This window comes from Oncorhynchus kisutch, linkage group LG18 (genome assembly GCF_002021735.2).
Source record: "Oncorhynchus kisutch isolate 150728-3 linkage group LG18, Okis_V2, whole genome shotgun sequence".
Classification (NCBI taxonomy): domain Eukaryota; kingdom Metazoa; phylum Chordata; class Actinopteri; order Salmoniformes; family Salmonidae; genus Oncorhynchus; species Oncorhynchus kisutch.
Window position 1 is genome coordinate 16,284,258 of NC_034191.2, and position 22,786 is coordinate 16,307,043.

At 45.9% G+C, this 22,786-nt stretch overlaps 1 protein-coding gene across 2 annotated transcripts; it reads right to left on the bottom strand.

Annotated features, from left to right (window-relative positions):
- Positions 1 to 108: 108 nt before the first annotated feature.
- On the bottom strand, positions 109 to 22,755 carry LOC109876055 (integrin-linked protein kinase). Of its 2 annotated transcripts, none has more exons than XM_031795462.1 (13): positions 22,736 to 22,755; positions 19,715 to 20,002; positions 9,338 to 9,503; positions 8,551 to 8,646; positions 8,356 to 8,452; positions 8,158 to 8,241; positions 7,799 to 7,884; positions 7,514 to 7,623; positions 7,185 to 7,312; positions 2,470 to 2,591; positions 2,227 to 2,326; positions 1,937 to 2,067; positions 109 to 1,801 (listed from the first exon to the last, which is right to left on the bottom strand). In XM_031795462.1, the coding sequence occupies exons 2-13, from the start codon at positions 19,801 to 19,803 to the stop codon at positions 1,652 to 1,654; spliced, it is 1,359 nt and encodes a 452-aa protein (XP_031651322.1). In that variant the 5' UTR covers positions 19,804 to 20,002; positions 22,736 to 22,755; the 3' UTR covers positions 109 to 1,651. The 2 variants fall into 2 exon arrangements, with proteins under 2 accessions (XP_031651322.1, XP_031651321.1); XM_031795461.1 differs by lacking the exon at positions 22,736 to 22,755 and adding an exon at positions 21,178 to 21,324.
- Between the last annotated feature and the right edge of the window lie 31 nt (positions 22,756 to 22,786).

Sequence of the window (22,786 nt, forward strand, 5' to 3'; positions counted from 1 at the left end):
ATGTTGGTAATTATGCAATAAACACTTTGCTCATCTGCACCAAGCTGCTTGGATGAACCTCCACTATCACTCACCAGATTGAGAAACACACCAATACAAGATCTTTCAGACTATATAAATTATTTTTTATTTGTTTTTAATATACTTATATATAAATTACATAGTTTTGTATAAGACATGCTCGTTCTTGGCTTTTACCCTGGTGATTCAGCACAAATAAGCAAGCTGGTGGACAGACAGAAATAATGCATATTAAAAAAACAAATAAGTATTACATAGGTCAATAAAGGAGGAAATAACTCATATGGGGCTGCAACAATGCAGAATGTTAATGTTATAGCCTTATTGTCCACTCTCCTGTGAAATGTTGGGAATCGCCTCAGGCATAAACATAGCCACAGAATTCAACAAAGCAGGGAGTTGAAGAAAACACATCCCAATGATCTGAGGGCAGAATATACAGTGGATGAAATGTTAAAAATTATCAATGTAATAAGCATGTCAGATTTTTTTTCCCATTTTGGTGTTCGGCAATATCCTGTGTTTTTCCCGGCTGTTCGGCACACATTTTTGTCAAGGCAAGTTTGGTCTACGTCCTTTCATTGGTGATTGGTCAACAGTAGGGACTCTTCAATGAATTGTTGTCGTTTAACGAGATGACACGTTTTCAGGCAAAAATATTTTACTTGAGAAATACTGCACCAAACATCTTAGATGTAAAATTGAGCAACTAAGACCTCTGCAAAAAGGTCAACATTAAACATGAATTCAGAATATTTTGAGGAAGTGTTATAGATATGTTGTTGTACGGCTTCTGAAGAGGGACAAATAGTAATATTGCCGCTTTTTTCTTGTTTTTCAAGCAAATATCTTAAGTGTGTATGAGGCACAGATGGTCGCCTAGTCGAGTTCTGCTAGGAGCAACAAGAACCTAGTATGCGGACACCTAAGCACATGTAAAAAGTGGTTCTGCTCATTCCCCTGCACTTCCTGAAGAATACTGGACATTGAAATGCTTGGTCGGATAAATAGTCTAAGCAGGAGCAGTCCTATAATCCTGTTTGCATACATACAATTTGCCCTTGAAACAAAGTAAACCAGCCATACAGTACACACTCAGTTCCACAAGACAGGCTTCAGGCTAATATAGCAACATAATGTTTTCGTAAGAGCTTTCATTAATCAGTAATAACAGGTTACAGGTCACTTTACAGTGTCTGACCCCTAGATAGTGAGACCCCCTCCAGAGGTAAAGAAAGGAAGCAGTGCAACAGACAGATTGTCATCCTGACCTCCACAGGTTATTCAGTCAAAGATAGAGGCTTGTACTCAGTCCACATGATTAGAGCACAACAGTCAGAACAGTCAACTCTTAGCTCCTGCATGGACACGATGAGACAGTGACGTAGATGAAAGTACTGATAACTCATCTTGATAAGTAAATAAAAGAAAATCATAATCAAGAGTAAAACAAGTGACTGTCGCCATTTTAGTTTTCAGAGGCTTAAGTTACAGTGGCATTGAGGGCAGCAATAAGAAGTGAGAGTAGGTCTAAGGCAATACTGGTAAGCACCACATATTTGGATGATATCTGGGGCAAGATATCTAGGGGTTTAGGAGGGTAATTCAAGGCAGAGCAAAAAAGCAGTTTTCACTTGTCCTGCATTTTCTCCAGGATGGGCACGATCATGTCAAATTTAGGCCTCTTGGCTGGATCTTCATTCATACAGATCTTCATGAGCTTGCAGATGTGGGGTGAGATGCCGGGAGGGATGGTGGGTCGTAGGCCTTCCAGGGCCACCTGAGGGCAGAACAGAGAGAGGGAACTATGTCAGAGACACTCTGGGAAGGACAAGACTAAACTGAGACTTGTGTTGAGATTCCCATGTTGTAATGAATCCTATAACTTCTGCACCCTGAACTCAAGCGGTCTCACCTTCATGCCTATCTCCATGTTGGAGAGGTCAGCGAAGGGCACCTCCCTGGTGACCAGCTCCCACAGCAACACAGCGAAGCTCCACATGTCTGCTGACCGCCGGTTGATCTCCTCAGGCTTCTTCTGCAGGGCTGCATGGGCACAGGACAGACACAGAGGCAGAGAGGGAGAATCACACACATAGCTATAGGAGTTCCATACATTATAGTTTGTAAATAATTGCTTTATCTTTCTCAGAAAGGTGAAATGCGGTAAGCAACAGAGAGAAAATAGCTGTGTGTGTGATGTACCTTCAGGGGCTACCCATGCTGGGGAGTACATCCTGCCTGGACACTGGAAGGAGAACTTGACGTCTGACATGCTGATCCTGGCTGTCATGTCCTCGTCAATCTGTCAAGGAATATCAGGTCATTATAACAGTGGGTTACAAACACAATGAAGTCATCCACCAAGGCATAAGAAGCATGAGTGAAACACATGACAACTACATCACTGTAGTGAATATGTACTGTTAATGTGAGTCCTTCTCTCACCATGACGCTCTTGCTGTTGAGAGAGTGTCGAGAGATCATGGGCTCGAGCGTGTGGAGGAAGGCCATCCCACAGGCAATGTCCAAAGCAAACTTCACCGCCTGTGTCTGGTCAACCACAAAGTCTGACAGACAACAGATCCATGGCAGTCATTTTCACACATTAGCAACAGCTGTAACATTGTACTCCTTCTCTAGTAACTAGTACAGTAATATGATTAGTTAGATCTTTTCCAATTCTTAAGCCTGAACTCTAAAACAGACATCCAGGCATATTCGATGAATCAAATCAAAACAAACTTTATTTGTCACATATGCTGAATACAACATGTAGACCTTAACGTGAAATGCTTACTAACAAGCCCTTTAACCAACAGTGCAGTTCAAGAAAGAGTTCAGAAAACATTTGGCAAATAAACTAAAGTAAAAAAAATAAAAGTAACAATAACGAGGCTATATACAGGGGGTACCGGTACCGAGTCAATGTGGAGGCTATATACAGGGGGTACCGGTACCGAGTCAGTGTGGAGGCTATATACAGGGGGTACCGGTACCGAGTCAATGTGGAGGCTATATACAGGGGGTACCGGTACCGAGTCAATGTGGAGGCTATATACAGGGGGTACCGGTACAGAGTCAATGTGGAGGCTATATACAGGGGGTACCGGTACCGAGTCAATGTGGAGGCTATATACAGGGGGTACCGGTACCGAGTCAATGTGGAGGCTATATACAGGGGGTACCGGTACAGAGTCAATGTGGAGGCTATATACAGGGGGTACCGGTACAGAGTCAATGTGGAGGCTATATACAGGGGGTACCGGTACCGAGTCAATGTGGAGGCTATATACAGGGGGTACCGGTACAGAGTCAATGTGGAGGCTATATACAGGGGGTACCGGTACCGAGTCAATGTGGAGGCTATATACAGGGGGTACCGGTACCGAGTCAATGTGGAGGCTATATACAGGGGGTACCGGTACAGAGTCAATGTGGAGGCTATATACAGGGGGTACCGGTACCGAGTCAATGTGGAGGCTATATACAGGGGGTACCGGTACCGAGTCAATGTGGAGGCTATATACAGGGGGTACCGGTACCGAGTCAATGTGGAGGCTATATACAGGGGGTACCGGTACCGAGTCAATGTGGAGGCTATATACAGGGGGTACCGGTACCGAGTCAGTGTGGAGGCTATATACAGGGGGTACCGGTACAGAGTCAATGTGGAGGCTATATACAGGGGGTACCGGTACCGAGTCAATGTGGAGGCTATATACAGGGGGTACCGGTACCGAGTCAATGTGGAGGCTATATACAGGGGGTACCGGTACCGAGTCAGTGTGGAGGCTATATACAGGGGGTACCGGTACCGAGTCAGTGTGGAGGCTATATACAGGGGGTACCGGTACCGAGTCAGTGTGGAGGCTATATACAGGGGGTACCGGTACCGAGTCAATGTGGAGGCTATATACAGGGGGTACCGGTACCGAGTCAATGTGGAGGCTATATACAGGGGGTACCGGTACCGAGTCAGTGTGGAGGCTATATACAGGGGGTACCGGTACAGAGTCAGTGTGGAGGCTATATACAGGGGGTACCGGTACCGAGTCAATGTGGAGGCTATATACAGGGGGTACCGGTACCGAGTCAGTGTGGAGGCTATATACAGGGGGTACCGGTACAGAGTCAGTGTGGAGGCTATATACAGGGGGTACCGGTACCGAGTCAGTATCTCAGCCTCCAGTATTTATGCTGCAGTAGTTTATGTGTCGGGGGGCTGGGGTCAGTTTGTTATATCTGGAGTACTTCTCCTGTCCTATTCGGTGTCCTGTGTGAATCTAAGTGTGCGTTCTCTAATTCTCTCCTTCTCTCTTTCTTTCTCTCTCTCGGAGGACCTGAGCCCTAGGACCATGCCCCAGGACTACCTGACATGATGACTCCTTGCTGTCCCCAGTCCACCTGGCCATGCTGCTGTTCCAGTTTCAACTGACCTGAGCCCTAGGACCATGCCCCAGGACTACCTGACATGATGACTCCTTGCTGTCCCCAGTCTACCTGGCCATGCTGCTGCTCCAGTTTCAACTTCCACCTGACTGTGCTGCTGCTCTAGTTTCAACTGTTCTGCCTTATTATTATTCGACCATGCTGGTCATTTATGAACATTGAACATCTTGACCATGTTCTGTTATAATCTCCACCCGGCACAGCCAGAAGAGGACTGGCCACCCCACATAGCCTGGTTCCTCTCTAGGTTTCTTCCTAGGTATTGGCCTTTCTAGGGAGTTTTTCCTAGCCACCGTGCTTCTCCACCTGCATTGCTTGCTGTTTGGGGTTTTAGGCTGGGTTTCTGTACAGCACTTTGAGATATCAGCTGATGTACGAAGGGCTATATAAATACATTTGATTTGATATACAGGGGGTACCGGTACAGAGTCAGTGTGGAGGCTATATACAGGGGGTACCGGTACAGAGTCAGTGTGGAGGCTATATACAGGGGGTACCGGTACCGAGTCAATGTGGAGGCTATATACAGGGGGTACCGGTACCGAGTCAGTGTGGAGGCTATATACAGGGGGTACCGGTACAGAGTCAGTGTGGAGGCTATATACAGGGGGTACCGGTACCGAGTCAATGTGGAGGCTATATACAGGGGGTACCGGTACCGAATCAATGTGGAGGCTATATACAGGGGGCACCGGTACCGAGTCAATGTGGAGGCTATATACAGGGGGTACCGGTACCGAGTCAATGTGGAGGCTATATACAGGGGGTACCGGTACCGAGTCAGTGTGGAGGCTATATACAGGGGGTACCGGTACAGAGTCAGTGTGGAGGCTATATACAGGGGGTACCGGTACAGAGTCAGTGTGGAGGCTATATACAGGGGGTACCGGTACAGAGTCAGTGTGGAGGCTATATACAGGGGGTACCGGTACCGAGTCAGTGTGGAGGTTATATACAGGGGGTACCGGTACCGAGTCAGTGTGGAGGTTATATACAGGGGGTACCGGTACCGAGTCAATGTGGAGGCTATATACAGGGGGTACCGGTACCGAGTCAATGTGGAGGCTATATACAGGGGGTACCGGTACCGAGTCAGTGTGGAGGCTATATACAGGGGGTACCGGTACAGAGTCAGTGTGTGGAGGCTATATACAGGGGGTACCGGTACCGAGTCAGTGTGTGGAGGCTATATACAGGGGGTACCGGTACCGAGTCAATGTGTGGAGGCTATATACAGGGGGTACCGGTACCGAGTCAATGTGGAGGCTATATACAGGGGGTACCGGTACCGAGTCAATGTGGAGGCTATATACAGGGGGTACCGGTACCGAGTCAATGTGGAGGCTATATACAGGGGGTACCGGTACCGAGTCAATGTGGAGGCTATATACAGGGGGTACCGGTACCGAGTCAATGTGGAGGCTATATACAGGGGGTACCGGTACCGAGTCAGTGTGGAGGCTATATACAGGGGGTACCGGTACCGAGTCAGTGTGGAGGCTATATACAGGGGGTACCGGTACCGAGTCAGTGTGGAGGCTATATACAGGGGGTACCGGTACCGAGTCAGTGTGGAGGCTATATACAGGGGGTACCGGTACCGAGTCAGTGTGGAGGCTATATACAGGGGGTACCGGTACCGAGTCAGTGTGGAGGCTATATACAGGGGGTACCGGTACCGAGTCAGTGTGGAGGCTATATACAGGGGGTACCGGTACCGAGTCAGTGTGGAGGCTATATACAGGGGGTACCGGTACCGAGTCAGTGTGGAGGCTATATACAGGGGGTACCGGTACCGAGTCAGTGTGGAGGCTATATACAGGGGGTACCGGTACCGAGTCAGTGTGTGGAGGCTATATACAGGGGGTACCGGTACCGAGTCAGTGTGGAGGCTATATAGAGGGGGTACCGGTACCGAGTCAATGTGGAGGCTATATACAGGGGGTACCGGTACCGAGTCAATGTGGAGGCTATATACAGGGGGTACCGGTACCGAGTCAATGTGGAGGCTATATACAGGGGGTACCGCTACCGAGTCAGTGTGGAGGCTATATACAGGGGGTACCGGTACCGAGTCAGTGTGTGGAGGCTATATACAGGGGGTACCGGTACCGAGTCAGTGTGGAGGCTATATACAGGGGGTACCGGTACCGAGTCAATGTGGAGGCTATATACAGGGGGTACCGGTACCGAGTCAGTGTGTGGAGGCTATATACAGGGGGTACCGGTACCGAGTCAGTGTGGAGGCTATATACAGGGGGTACCGGTACCGAGTCAGTGTGGAGGCTATATACAGGGGGTACCGGTACCGAGTCAGTGTGGAGGCTATATACAGGGGGTACCGGTACCGAGTCAATGTGGAGGCTATATACAGGGGGTACCGGTACCGAGTCAGTGTGGAGGCTATATACAGGGGGTACCGGTACCGAGTCAATGTGTGGGGATACAGCTTAGTCGAAGTCATTTGTACATGTAGGTAGGGGTGAAGTGACTATGCATAGATAATAAACAGAGAGTAGCAGCACTGGGAGGCCCGAGGAAGATTAATTAAAAATAAGATACAAACAATGCAAACAAACAAAATAGCACAATTGGCATATAAAACATCAGCCATCCCCTCCGGCGCCCTTCTCCTCTTTCCATGACCTTAACTCAACGTTCTGTCCCACATTGGAAGTCTTTAGTACAATGCAGGTTAGTGTGGTACTCACCAGTGCCCTGGTGAAGCACGTTGTAGAGGGAGCCATAGGGCATCCAGTGTGTGATGATGATGGGGTGAGGGGCAGGAGGAGACTGACACGCTCCCAACATTGGCAACACATTGGGGTGGGAGAATATCCTGGGATGGGCCCGAGGAAGAGGGACACGGGGAAAGAGACACATAGGATGGGACATATGTGGGACAATCCAAAGCAAAATAACTTCCATACAGATCAACAGGTCAGTAAATAAAAACGTGTAAGAGGCAGACAGACATTATATCCACAGAACAGGAGAAAATACACCTACAATGAACAACAAGCGGGTAAAAACGTATTACCTGAGTTTGGGATATTCCTCATTAAAGTCTCTGCTCTTTCTGGTGGACCAGTCGCGAACCTTCAACACTTTCACCACAACCTCATTCCCCTGCCAGCGTCCGTGCCACAACTAAAGAAAAAATGATTGAGACAAAGTTCCAGCATAACCTCCACAATATACAGCATAACTTGCAAAACATATGCTGATGTGTGTCAGTGTTTCAGAGATGAATCACTTTGTAACATGAGTTGCGGACATCAGTAACAGATAAAACAGCAGTTATGTAGAAACAACAGCTCCATACCTCTCCAGACTGGTTCTCATTGATCTTAGCCAGGAGGGAGAGCTGTTTGAAGTCAATGCCCGCTGCTTTGTTCAACGTGCCGTTACCTGCACGCATTGACGCACAGAGGACAGAGTTGAAGAGCATAGCTAAAGCCCTAGGTCTGGCAAAAAGCCCTACTATTTCTGCACAATTTAGCACATTGATAGGCAGTGGAAATGTTATCAGGCACCTTGGGGACAACCAGAGACCTCAGTGGGACATTTACTGGATGTTGACTCCTTCCTATAAACTGTGCCTGATATTCACTTCTTGTTTTCTCCAAGCTTAGTAATGAAAAGCAGGCAGCTAGTAAATGGCTTTGTGGCTGTGGGACTTACGGGGTCGAGTTCTGGTGGTGCCTTTCCAGAACGTGTCCTTGAAGGGGACCTTGGTCAAACTCTGGCCCAACTTCTCTGCTTTCTCTGAGAGGTGGGCGAACACAAAGCACGCATTGATTAGGTAACAGGGCTAACACATAATAAATCACAGTTTTCTTGCCAACAATGGATGATGCAGAGTAATGGTATGTTGAATACCTTGGAGGGCTTCACGTAGGTGAGGTTTGGCTTTGTCCAGAGGAGTTTCTCCATACTTATTACAGATGTTCACCTGAGCTCCATTAGTCACCAGGTCCTGAGGAAGATAGACATCAATGCAACTCCAGTGATACAAACTGTTGTTCACATAGAAACAGACAGTACCCACAGTAGACCACCAGGGGGCATACTGACCTCAGCCACTGGGTCCTGACCCCAGAAGCAGGCGTAATGCAGTGGTGTGTTGCCGTGCTCGTTGGCAGTGTTGACGTCTGCTTTGCACTGGATCAGCTAGGAGACCAAACCACAAGATTAGATTAGACACAACACAAGGCTGTCCAGATCCTGTTTGGATTATATATAGTGATGCTAGTAATCCACCTATGGCAGGCCTGGAAAAGGATTTCTCCTGTCTGCTCATACATTCCAGAGGTATTGTGACATGTCTAATATTAAACCAAATCATAACTGTGGTCTGCAGCACTACGAAACCAGAAACCTGTCATAGCAGACTAACACTACTGCATTGAATGATATAAGATTTGAGAGTTGCTCGAAGGACCAGAAAGAAAGATAGTTATTTTCTTTAAAATAATTGTGACTTGATTACCTAAGGCAAATCACTGTGTGTGTGTCAAAGTGTTTCATTGAGACTTGCTTAGGCTTGAGTTGAAGACGCTATGTTGCAACTGGGTACAGTTTAAAAACAATATCCATCCAACACTATTTGGGAAATGGTGCCAGTGTCTCTCCCCGTGAAATGACTGATGTCAGCACTGCAACAAGAGTAGACAAGTCTTAACCATGCAGTAAGTTTGGGTGTTGAGCAGCCATCAACTCTGGTTTCATAAGTTCCTTCCTGGGCTTTTATAGGGGAAGCAAAATCAACCTAAAGAGACCTTAATTGAACTCAAGTGTTTGTTTCTGTGTGTAGGTGTGTTTAAGTAGTGTGTGTGTGCAGTATGTGTCCACTCAGCCCCACCTTGCCCACGATGTCTCTGTGGCCGTGGCTGGAGGCCAGGTGCAGGGGCGTGTCATCTCCTCTGTTCATGACGTTGATGCGAGCCCCTCTCATGATGAGCATGTCCACCACGCTGGAGCGGCCTTCCCTGCAGGCCCAGTGGAGAGGACTGAAGCCATGGTCATCCCTGAGGACAGAATACAGCACCACATTAACATCACACCGTACTGCTTTCACACCACAGACTGCTTACTACTAGCAATGAGGAAAGGGAAATGATATGAAAACATATTTATTTGTAAAATGACCAGAGGCTAAATATGACACCACACAACCCTGTAATATAACAGCAGCATAGAACTGAAACTTCCTAGCAGGACTATTTATTGCTAAGTAATGGTGTAGGACTATCTGGATTCTCAGTGCTAAAGGATGTGAGATACTGCTTACTTACAGCATAGGCCTGTTAGTATATGTGAGGTAGGCAAACACTCCCTGTTCCTGCTAGGCCTAATGGCTGTGTGTCGATGCCTAATGGCATATAGAAACAATAAAATGCCTTTAAGTAAGCCTTCAAAGGTGTTTATATCTATTGAAAACAGCAGAGTGGAATTAGGAAGTAGACAGGGGAATGCAGTGCAGCAAACTAGTGGGCAAAAACAGCTGATCCTGATTGATACTGAAATTCGGTCAACATCCAGCCAGGAAAGAGGAACTAAATGTGAACTCAGCCTGCCCTGCAGTCAGTCACAGCAACAGAGAAGATGTGCTGCTGGCAGTGTAAACCCATCCCACTCTGCCTTAGTCACAGTGACAGAAACACATGTTAGGACAGTGGCCTGACTGGCCTCAGTGACAGGACAGGAGTGACGCCTCCTTACTCCAGCATCCCAGCAATGACCTTGAGAACCTAACAGTAACAACGACAGTCAACCAGACAGTGGCAAGAGAGAGCTGGGTTAGTGCGTTCAGTTCGATTGAACGTTTGGTACGTTGTGTAACGCTTTGTTGGTGAAAAGGTGAACGACACCTTTCTCCAAAACGTTCTTCAACGTTCTTGAACAGACTGACGTACGTTCGCTCCGTTTGGTGGGTGTGGCTTGAAGAATTGAGTGATGTAATTAAAAAGGGCAGCAGCCACGCTGACAGCGGTTCCCAACCTCAGCATCTCCAACCCTTCCAAATTTTTCAACTGGTCGTTCAGAACAGAACAATAAATGTTTAATTGAACATTTCATTACATTTGTTCATACTGAATGCAGCCCAGGCAGAGAATGTGTGCATGAAAAGGAAAGCTAAACAGAAAGAGGGACAGTCAGAGGGAGAGCTGGCCAGAGTATAGTAGTGAGGCAGTCAGGAAAGGGGGACTAAAACAACAGGCCTATCTTTCTCTGCAGGCCTTATAAGGGTCGGGGAGACTTCCTTCACCAGGGGCACACACGCACACACAACTCCCCAGCTGCTATGTCATCCTACATTTCTCTGGCTACTACTGCGTTCTCCTGTCACTGGCCTTCATCACCTCAGCCCCTCCCCACAGATCCCTCTCTCCCCCAGTCAACTCACAGAGCAACAGTTGGAGAGGAATTTGACGATGAAATTTCCATTCCCCACTCATTCCGGAATTTCAGAAGAATTCCATAGGGCTCTGATGAGCTTGTGATTTGTGCCAAGGTGTATGAACCTCTGCGTATAAATGAAATCATGCTGCACTTGCTAGAAAGACAGTGAGAGAGAAAAGTGCTGAATGCTTATATCTGGTGGTTGAGAACTGAGGGGGTATTGTGATGAAAGCAGGCCCTTTCCTGGAGTCCTAACCCTCCACTTCCACAACAACATACACACAGGAGACTGTGTTCCAGGGAAAACAGCCTCAATGAGGCCCACAGAGACCCTGCCTCCCCAGACACACACCATACGGAAATATGGGTGGATGACGTTGTATAGATGGGCTAAATCTGTTCTTACAGAGGCCCTCTCCAACAGACAATGGCTCTCAAGCAGAGTTCATTCCACAGCTGCACGATATAGGCCCCCAAAAAATCTAATTGCAATTATTATTTTACCCCTTTTTCATGGTATCCAATTGTTTAGTAGTTACTATCTTGTCTCATCGCTACAACTCCCATACCGGCTCGGGAGAGACGAAGGTTGAAAGTCATGTGTCCTCCGATAAACAACCCAACCAAGCCGCACTGCTTCTTAACACAGCGCCATCCAACCCGGAAGCCAGCCGCACCAATGTGTCAGAGGAAACACCGTGCACCTGGCAACCTTGGTTAGCGCACAATGCGCCCGGCCTGCCACAGGAGTTGCTGGTGCGCGATGAGACAAGGATTTCCCTACAGGCCAAACCCTCCCTAACCCGGGCGACGCTAGGCCAATTGTGCATCGCCACACGGACCGGTTACGACAGAGCCTGGGCGCGAACCCAGAGTCTCTGGTGGCGCAGCTGGAGCTGCAGTATATAATTGCAATTATTTTAACCAAATATTGCAATTTGACACACGATCAAAACACAAGTCAGTATAAATGTATGTACATATTATGTGTGAGTGAGTGTTTGTGTGTTGGAGTATCAGTGTGTGTGTGTGTAGAGCCCTGTGAGTGGGCATAGAGACAAAAATAAAACAGTCAATGAGGATACAAGGTCAGTTCAGATAGTCTGTGTAAGCTATTTTGTTAGCTATTTATCAATCGTATTGCTTGGGGATAGAATCTGTTAAAGAGCCTGTTGGTGCCAGACTTGACGCACCGGTACCGCTTGCCGTGCAGAAGCAGAAAGAATAGTCTATGGCTTGGGCGGTTGGAGTCTTTAACGATTTTCCAGGCCTTCCTACCACACATCCTGATATAGATGTCCTGGATGACAGGAAGTTTGTTTAATTACCCTTTAAAATCAAATGCACAGGCACCTAGACCATTTGTTTGGTTAACCTGGACATTTTACTTCATATTATGTCTTACCTTTCTTTAAAGTAGCGTATAACCAAAATCCCACCATAGAAACACAGAGGCAATTATTTGAGGCTTCCTCAAATGCGTTCTCCTGTTCAATTGGTTCTTTCCACTTATTTTATTGTCTTGCAGCCAAAGGCAGCATTCCTAGTCATATTAGCAACCAATGATAAATTGTTGTATCTTTAGATCTCTCCTCTCAAAATTTCAAACAGATATTTCCATCTCTGTCCATGAAACTGCGGTGCACATTTTAGATGTTTCCCCACCAAGTGCATTACGGAACATTCACACATAGACCTACCGCCATGTGTACATTGCTGCGCCGAGTGTGAAGAAATACTAGTTCATCAAAGTGGTGTACGTCCACGACTTAGATACCCATCGTGGGGACTAAGTGAGCATACGCAATACACACTAAACAATATGTGGGTGGGGCCTCCTGAGTGGCGCAGCGATCTAAGGCACTGCACCGCAGTCACTACAGCCGGCCACGACCGAGAGACCCAAGAGGTGGCGCACAATTGGTCCAGCGTCGTCCGGGTTAGGGGAGGGTCTGGCCGGCCCAGGATGTCCTTGTCTCATCGCGCAATAGCGACTCCTGTGACAGAGGAATGTATTTCTGATTGCGTGCAGGGCCTTAAATTTGGCAGAAGCAATCAGGCCTGAGTAGTGTAGAGCCTGAACATTGTGGGCATGGGTAGAGCTCAAGCTTAAAATGAATGCCTGTGCAGGGCTCTTACCCAGGCCAATGAGTCAGTCAGTGGAGACAGGACAGGGGGGTGTCGCCGACCTTTTCCAGCCGGTTGCCCAGGGGGCTTCAGAAGGGCTTTCTCCTGCCGCCCTGGCTGCCCCCCCCCCCCCCCCCGGGTGGGGTTACCTCAGGCAGTTCCACCTGCCAACAGGGCTCAGATCAGCAGACGGAAGAACTCCTTCTACACTCTGTCTCTACGCTGAGCTCACAGTGAGATCATATGACAAACATCAATGGCCTGATATGGATCTACTCAATCCTCTTTCACACTAGTCTATTTGAATACTGTAAAAAAATATATAAAAAATATAAAAAAATTAACTCACAAGTAACAAGCCATCCACAGAAATTAGAGCCAAGCTACCAATTAAAGAGGCATGACCGTGATTTGAGAAATCTCATACTGGTTTAGTGTGACTGTAGCCTACAGTAAGATTAGTTGCAGCTGGCCCCAGTGGGAGCCGGGAAGGCCCAGAGGGTACAGCTGGCCCCAGTGGGAGCTGGGAAGGCCCAGAGGGTACAGCTGGCCCCAGTGGGAGCTGGGAAGGCCCAGAGGGTACAGCTGGCCCCAGTGGGAGCTGGGAAGGCCCAGAGGGTACAGCTGGCCCCAGTGGGAGCTGGGAAGGCCCAGAGGGTACAGCTGGCTCCAGTGGGAGCTGGGAAGGCCCAGAGGGTACAGCTGGCCCCAGTGGGAGCTGGGAAGGCCCAGAGGGTACAGCTGGCCCCAGTGGGAGCTGGGAAGGCCCAGAGGGTACAGCTGGCCCCAGTGGGAGCTGGGAAGGCCCAGAGGGTACAGCTGGCTCCAGTGGGAGCTGGGAAGGCCCAGAGGGTACAGCTGGCTCCAGTGGGAGCTGGGAAGGCCCAGAGGGTACAGCTGGCCCCAGTGGGAGCTGGGAAGGCCCAGAGGGTACAGCTGGCCCCAGTGGGAGCTGGGAAGGCCCAGAGGGTACAGCTGGCTCCAGTGGGAGCTGGGAAGGCCCAGAGGGTACAGCTGGCTCCAGTGGGAGCTGGGAAGGCCCAGAGGGTACAGCTGACTCCAGTGGGAGCTGGGAAGGCCCAGAGGGTAGAGCTGGCTCCAGTGGGAGCTGGGAAGGCCCAGAGGGTAGAGCTGGCTCCAGTGGGAGCTGGAAGGCCCAGAGGGTACAGCTGGCTCCAGTGGGAGCTGGGATAGGCCCAGAGGGTACAGCTGGCTCTACAGTTCACACACTAGTCCAGGGCCAGCCCCTCCAACACAGACATAACGTTATGTTAGTGACCCTCCCAGACTACTGTCTGCTCTGCCCAGTCAGGTGCTGGGCTATATGGGTTAACTACACTACCACCCTTCCCCCAGGGAATTAAATATAAACAGCATTCTCTGTGACCGTACACAATCCACCCTCCCTCTTCACCAAACAAGGAGCCTGTAACTCATTACCATGGTATGTCACAGCACTGATTTAAGGCCTAATGATGTTCACCCACAGCAGAACTCTACAGAAGTGAAACTATAATTCATGCTGAGGATGATTTATTCTTGAATGTGCTTTTATTATAGCTACAGATAGTAGGCCTACAGCCATGGTTGACACTCCTTTACCACCCAGCAGACTGGCAGAACAGTCCACACACACACAACATTATGAAGAGTGGGGGTTGGGCAGAGCCAGGGAGTCATTTTTGTAATGTTCTGGTGTCAGCTATTTTTTTTATGCTAAGTGGACCAAATACACCGACTGTCTGAACCACCTGCGTTTACACAGGCAGCCCAATTCATATCTTTTGACCAATTTATCTGCTTTTTTTTGCCAATAAATTGGCCTGTGTAGAAGCAGCCAATGTTATCTTTAAGAGTTTTGATCTTCAGTGCAGGAATAAAAACTCAGAGATAGGTGTAAGACATAAAAACAGAACTACGGTAGAGTAGGCCTAAATGGAAGATCAGACTTCACGACATACCCAACCAGACTGCACTTCAAAAAATACGTCACTCATTAGCATACGTTTGTAATTAGCTGGTCCATCATGAGGAAATGTTGAGGGGAAATGAGTGGCACTATCTAATACCACTGGGAGAGGAGTACAGGAAACAGAAGAATGCACGAGAGGAAGGTGTAATGGCTCTGCCACTGCCTCTGCATTCTTTCTGTAAAAACTGAAGACACACAAACACGTTTCCATCTACGGTAAAGTCACTCCGGTGACTAACTCATGAAGCTGGTTGAGAGAATGCCAAGCGTGTGCAAAGCTGTCAAGGCAAAGGGTGACTACTTAAACAAATCTAAATATATTTGAGTTTCTTCTAACATTTTTTGGGGTTACTACATGATTCCATATGTGTTCTTCACTATTATTTTACAATGTGGAAAATGGTAAAGAAAGAAAAACCCTTGAATGAGTAGGTGTCCAAACTTGACTGGTACTGTATGTAGAGATCAAAACCCTTGAATGAGTAGGTGTCCAAACTTCTGACTGGTACTGTATGTAGAGATCAAAACCCTTGAATGAGTAGGTGTCCAAACTTGACTGGTACAGTATATCTACAGAAATAAGACAGGTCTTGCTTCTGTTACCTGTTTGAGTGTTTGTTTAATAGCCTACTGATTCCGTGAGCACTATGCTGTAAAGACTATACTTTTTCTCTCTCATTAGTACAGACGAATGTATTTAGTGCTGTTTACAGTGTACCAAACAGGCAGAAAGATATTGAAATCTAACAGCTCCTGTTTGTCACACATATGCATGCAGCTCTCGCTCCTATGCCCCCATTTTTCTTGATCTCCTTATTATTACAATTATGATCATTATTATAATAATATTAAGTAATGTCGTTATCATTAGTAGGCTTGGTATAGCATCCTTGTATAACCACCATCGAGCTGTAGGCCTAAGAGCGCAACCTGTTTAGTCTAAAGCCTATACTTCAATATATAGACTACTGTATCAATCATTCATGCCATCAACACAGCATACAGAGACATTCATGCATTGAAATGCAATCAAGCATTCTAGTTTTAAAATGAAATAACAAAAGGAAGCTTTGAATAATTAGCCTAAACAATAAACCACAATTCACAAATGCATGTTTTTTATGCTGTAATAAAGGCCATAAATCTCTTTATTGTTAAAACAGACTCTGGTACACTTATTTACTGTTGCTTACACAGTTGGTCAGTGTGAGGGACAGCCAGAGGGAGATGGTCAGAAAGTTATATTTTAATCTAACAACAACAACTGTTTGGCACACATAATACTCCCAAAAGGCTTGATCCTATACCCTCCCCTTTCTTGATCTCCAGTCATTTCCACGACTAAGTCATATGTTTTCCACAGATTTGACTTCCCCTTACCGTCCTGCGCAACCAGTAAACATTTGCCCGTTTAATGTATTTTTCACATCACGTGTTACGGTGTTCACAGTTTAAAACCAATTTATTGATGTGATTATGTTAGGCTATAGGTCAGATGCATGCGATGCTTACATGTATCACATTAAAAGAGCAAGGGTTGAGGGAATAGCAAATGTTTTTCATAAACAAATTAAGGATTTCATTAACAGAACTTTTCAGTCAAAAACAAGAAAGAAACTAAATGGCTGAAATTGAGACATCTGTGGCATTGTGTTGTGTGACAAAACTGCACATTTGAGTGGCCTTTTATTGTCCCTAGCCCAAGGTGCATCTGTATAATGATCATGCTGTTGGATCAGCTTCTTGATAAAACACGCCTGTCAAGTGGATGGATTATCTTGACAAAGGAGAAATGCTCACAAACTTTTTTTTGCATATGAAACCAACACTTTACATGATAAGTTTATATTTTTGTTCAGTATGTATGTATGCATGCAGGTACAAGTCAAAAGTTATAAAATAACACATGGAATGAAGTGTGCCTTGAATTCTAAACAAATCACTGAGTGTCACCAGCAAAGCACCCCCACACCATAACACCACCTCCTCCATGCCTCACGGTGGGAACTACACATACAGAGATCGGTTCACCAAAAATCAATTTGGACTCATCAGATTAAAGGACAGATTACCACTGGTCTAATGTTCATTGTTTGTGTTTCTTGGTCCAAGCAAGTCTCTTCTTATTATTGGTGTCCTTTAGTAATGGTTTCTTTGCAGCAATTCGACCATGAAAGCCTGATTCACGCAGTCTCCTCTGAACAGTTGATGTTGAGATGTGTCTGTTACTTGAACTCTGAAGCATTTATTTGTACTGCCATTTTTGAGGCTGGTAACTCTAATGAACTCATCGTCTGCAGCAGAGGTAACTCTGGGTCTTCCATTCCTGTGGCGGTCCTCATGAGAGCCAATTTCATCATAGCGCTTGATGGTTTTTGCAACTGCACTTGAAGTAACTGTGCAGTAAAACATCTGGCAGTGCTCTGTGTGGGACTGTGTTTTGCTTCACTGCATACATGGCTCCTCCCATGCAGTTTACCTTGAGGATACTGTTAACAGTAGAATGTTCTCATCTCCTAGGTGTGGACACAATGATGCTTTGGTAGCTGCAATGAACAGCACAAGGAAGCAGGATTGAACCCCCCTCTCTCACCATCCTCACCAGAGAGGTAGTTACTAACTAACCCATCCACACCATCATCTCTGTTACACAGAGTATTAGTAGGGGTCATGTCAGAATGGCTCTCTCCTGACTGATGTGTCCCCTTGTCCTCCCCAGACTGAGGAGGTTGTGTCAGAGTGCCGGGTGTGGTCAAAAGACCAACTAGTGAAAAACAAAAAAATTGTCATAACTGGGCCGCCTGTCTTAAAGCTGCCCCACAGGATAATTCTCTCTGCCCGTCTTAAAGCTGCCCCACACAGAAACACAGGAGAATTCTCTCTCTGCCTGTCTTAAAGCTACCCCACACAGACACACAGGCGAATTCTCTCTCTGCCTGCCTGTCACACACACATTTGTTTCCTCTGTCCAGCCCACAACAATTCCCTGGCTTACACTCCTCCCCTTTTCACATGCTCATTTTTGGAGGGTTGTAGACCGTTCCCCAGAGGCTTGCGTGTTATTCCTTGTAAGGACATTTAGCATTCCACTACACTGCATCTTGCATTTACATTTTTGCACCCAGACGGACACAGAAAGGAGCTCACAATCACCTTTACTTTAACTAGCAGTAACTGAGAAAGTGTGGAATAGGGATATATATGACATGGTGGGATTCAACAGGGAAGATGTGGATGTTTGTACAGTCGGCTATAAAAACCCATGCAATCACAGTTATAGCAGGGGCTGAAAGGCCCAGTATGGAAGTGTCTTCCCCACGGGGAAAAAATATACATCACCCTGACCAATAAGGAGGACTTAACAGGCAATCAGCTAATGGAGAAGGGCCACGTGTTCGAGTGGCCGTGTACACTCACAAATAAAATCCATGCATCTGTATACCATAGGCTACTTACAACAGTATGAACACAAATAAAAAAACAATGAAAGCTGGTCAAAATATCTCAGCATAATGCTCTGTAACATCTAAGCAAGGTAGTCAACAATCAAGCCTCCGCATGAGAGTGAGATGAACAGCTTCAGACAGCATTCCCTGGGGGCAACAATTATGTCTCTATAGTTCTACCTGGATGCAGAGATAGGCATGAATATAGAACTCATGTCACCCTCCTCCAGAAATGTCTGAGTTCCATCAGTGGGGACAAGCCCTGCCAAGTTTCCCTTTACTGAGTCACCCGAGGATATTTACAGTAGAAGAGGCCAGGATGCATGATGAAGCCTGCTTTCTAATGGACCTCCAAATGCAACCATTAGAGCTAGGCTATAGGTTAGCAGTCTATAATAGAGTCAAATGAAAACAGACACACAAAAATAGCTAAGGCAGGAAGCACCAATTCTTTTTGTAGTTGTAGCATCTTTGCTCGGTCTTTGCCCAGTAACCTAATACAAATAGGTAGTCAACAAACAGATTTCAGGGCAGTGGTAATGAGAAAACATATCCAAGACATCTGCCATCCTTTAGCTTCATTTAAAGTTCCCATATCAGGCCAAGTCACGTGTCCGGAAAGCAGTGGGTTCCAATCTCAGGTCAAGTTCACAGAGTTGGGGAGTCGGGCTGGCTGGGAGCCCAGCAACAAACAACCCTCACACTCCTCGACGACAACATCAAAAGAAAGACGATGACTGTGCAATTAATTACCCAGCAATATTTGCCATCAGCTTTTTATGTACTAGTAAACCAAAACAGATCCATGTCCTCTCGTTGTACATGGGATGATGTGGTGGGTCTCTGTACATTTCTGGAAGCTTTCCCGTTTCAGCTGTGTGGAACTAATTATCGGCACACAACTCAAGGCTCATAACATCACAGGGGATTGGCGAAGAACAGACGGAAAAGTATTCAATGCCTAAATCTGAATCCCTCGAATGACTCCTCCAAGCAACTGTGTCATTTGTGTATTTTGCTATGGAATAATGACTGAGCAGTCCAACATTTGGGTGTGACAACCTATTTTGACATCTAAGGGTGAGTCCAATAGATATGTAGCTTCCTGATAGCTGGTCACAAGTTGCTGTGATGCCTATATACATGCATGATTCTGAGACTTGATACTGAGACTTGATAGCAGGCGACATAACATCCTTTTACAATGCAATTCAACATCAGAAAGTTGTTTTTGAGACGCTCTGAGCACAATAAAAATGTATTTTAAAAAGTACTGATAAGTTAGACTTACCCCTGATTCAGGTCATTCTCTGTGTTGTCCAACCACAAGCGAACAGCTACTGCGTTGCCTTCCCGGCACTGGGTAAAAATATCATCCATGATGGCTCACTCGGCTTCTTCTGTTAACTTACACTGAGAGGCGGTGATGGGACTGTGAGAACTGGAATACACAAGGGAGGCAGCCAAAGGAATTCAGGGGTGGCCTGGAGTGCATTCGTCCCTCAAAGGAGAGAACAGCTACAGTCAGGGACAAGACGGGAGACGTACAGCTACACTACAGCGAACCAGTGGCACATATCTGAAAAGACAAACATGAGAAGGATGATAATCACCGGATATAACTACATGCTTTTAAATACATTCTAAGCATGATAGGGAACACTGTTTCAACTTCCAACCAATGCATAGACTAATTAATAGATGTTGTGATTGACCCAACACCTGGTAGTGACTCAAACCATCTGTTCTGGGACAGATGAGCTGTGCTGTAACCCACTACATTTTGAAACCCTGTTTGAACAATTTCCTTAAGGCTTCTCAGGACTAGAAGAATACAAACTGTAAAAGAAAAGAAAAAGTCAATGCATATGCCTTGTGGTGTACTGTGGGTTACATAGCTAGGCTACATACAATTTATCATTTTTGTTTTAGTGAAGACTGATTCTAACTTCATAGATGAATGTATTGGTAAAGCCAAGGTGACATATTAATGCTAAACACATATCCTGGATATTAGCTTACATGCATACAGATAAATAAACCATGAGACCCATGGCATGAGCTGTGGCTGTTAGGGAGCATTCCAAATGCCATTTGACTAACGTTAGCTAATACCATAAACCTAGCTAATTTACCTGACAAGAGTATGCAATTACTAGTTGGCAATTACTAGATGGCTATAGCCATATAACTAGCTAGCCTAGTTAGTGATGCGATTTATTTGGGATGAATCCAAATGTTACTCTGTATAAGTTACAGTGTTCAAAGAACGTGTATTCTTGTGTGAACCACAATCAGGAATTACTAGCTAAAGACAGACCAACATGAACTTGTCATAGCTAGCCACTAAGCTAGCTGGCCCGATGCTCCTACCCGGCTTTCCAGATAGCTTGCTGGCTAGTAACGTTAGCAGTAGTTTAAACGTTTTGGATACCCGTGTAAGAGAATAGGCTGCTGAAAAAGTCCAATGCTATACTGTGGTTAGTTACTGTCCTAAGTACCTAACAACTTTGTTTCACAACAAGTTATACATAGTTTCATTATAAAGGCCCCGTAAGGAGGGAGACCGTTGAAGAAGTTTCAATCAGTTTGTTACTAGTTGACGCTTCTTTGGCCAGTCCCTTTTTCCTCGCCTTCTTCTTTGACTTCAGACCAGATGCCTGAAGCTAGCAATCTCGATAGCAAACAAACCCGAGAAATAGGACGATTTAAGTGTGAATACATCAATGTAAAAATACACTTAGTTTTACTTACCCGATGGATTCAAACAGCATAGATAATTCGACTGAGAAATAGTTAGTTATACTGAGATTGAAGCAGACTGTCTACGTCCCCAGTGTCCACACCCTCGTCGTCGTTTTACGTGGGAGAAAAACGATTTGGCCTCGTCCACTACTAAATGCCCCATACTAGCGCCCTCTACCGGAAAACATACTATTCTTTCTTGCGTGAAGCTACACCTCCGTTATATTAATTTCACCGAACCCAACATGACAACAAACATGTCCGTTAAGAAGGCTCTGCTGTGGGGGAAGACGAGAGTTTGAGGAGAGAACAGTGAAAGTGTCTTCCAGACTTAATGATGAAAAGCTTGTTTTGTCTGTGGCCATGGATCTTGGATGGTAATTCAAAATATAGGGGAAACTCCAAGATAGTAAGGAGTTTTACGCTTTGAGAATTATTGCTGAGATATGTCATAAATAACTCACTGTAAATGCAATGCCTCATCATTTCCACTAGGGAGCTGTATAAACCAGCTCTTCTCTACAGTGATAGGCAGATGAGTTGAAGAGGCATAGCCCCCAAGCTGCCTGCAGATATAGGTTCACTCAAAGAATTTAAAGAGACAAAAATATGAAATTTCATTCTGCTTGTCTCCTTTGTTCCAGCGGTTTAGGGGTGTTCCACTGTGTTACATTAGAATATGTTATGCCTCAAAAATCAAGGCTACACTCAGTCTTAACCCTTGTTGTCTAAGGGTCATGTTAAACAGCAGAGAAAACCTCCTAAATTATATTTTTTCAACTTGAAATTTGATTACTTTTCCTAGAGCCCAAATGCTGCAATTGTGGTGGTGAACATGCACCTGCATTTCTGAAGTGTCCTGTTAGGCTGAAGGAGACGGAGGTGGTAAGAGTAAGGGCTGTCTCCTATCCGGAGGCAGTGAGAAGAGTGAAGTTGAATAAGTAATGGTATTAGGAGTAGAGACACAATATGTTCCTTGTCAACAGAGGGATCCTGACATGTCGCATGTTAAGAAGATGGACTTTGTAGCGTTTATTACTTTGGTTATCAACTGCACAGTGCAAAGAGAGAAAAATCAGAGAAATTAGCCATCATTGTAAGCGCGGCTCAGCGTTTTTGGGGACTCAGGGGATTTTTACAGAGCCATTAACAAGGAAGCCTGTTGATTAATGCTCCGTCCTCATAGGGATGTGATTTGAATGTGACTGAAACAGTGGGATGGTTGTTTGATTCATTTTTGTATTATCTCAGGCCCCCCGCAATGGAATATATTATTATTTATTTGTTTCAATACCCCATACAGTAGGTAGCGTAGTCTGCCATACAACTTTAAAGAAGAAGGGGGGGGGGGGGGGGTCTACAACAGACCCATGTTTGGAAAGTCTGTTTAGTAATACGTTCCTTTTAGATCTTTGGTCTTACATTTCCCCTTCATAATGACCAACCGTCTTGCCCACCAGCGCAATAAGTTTAAATGGAATTGCATTTAACTTTTGGCTTCCCACGGACTGTTTTTGTGGAACTCAATACATTTGAAAGCGACGCTAGGGAATCTAAAAGCACCTACCCGTTTTCTCGATTTTCGTCAACAGTCGATTGCTTGCCTTACTACTCAAAT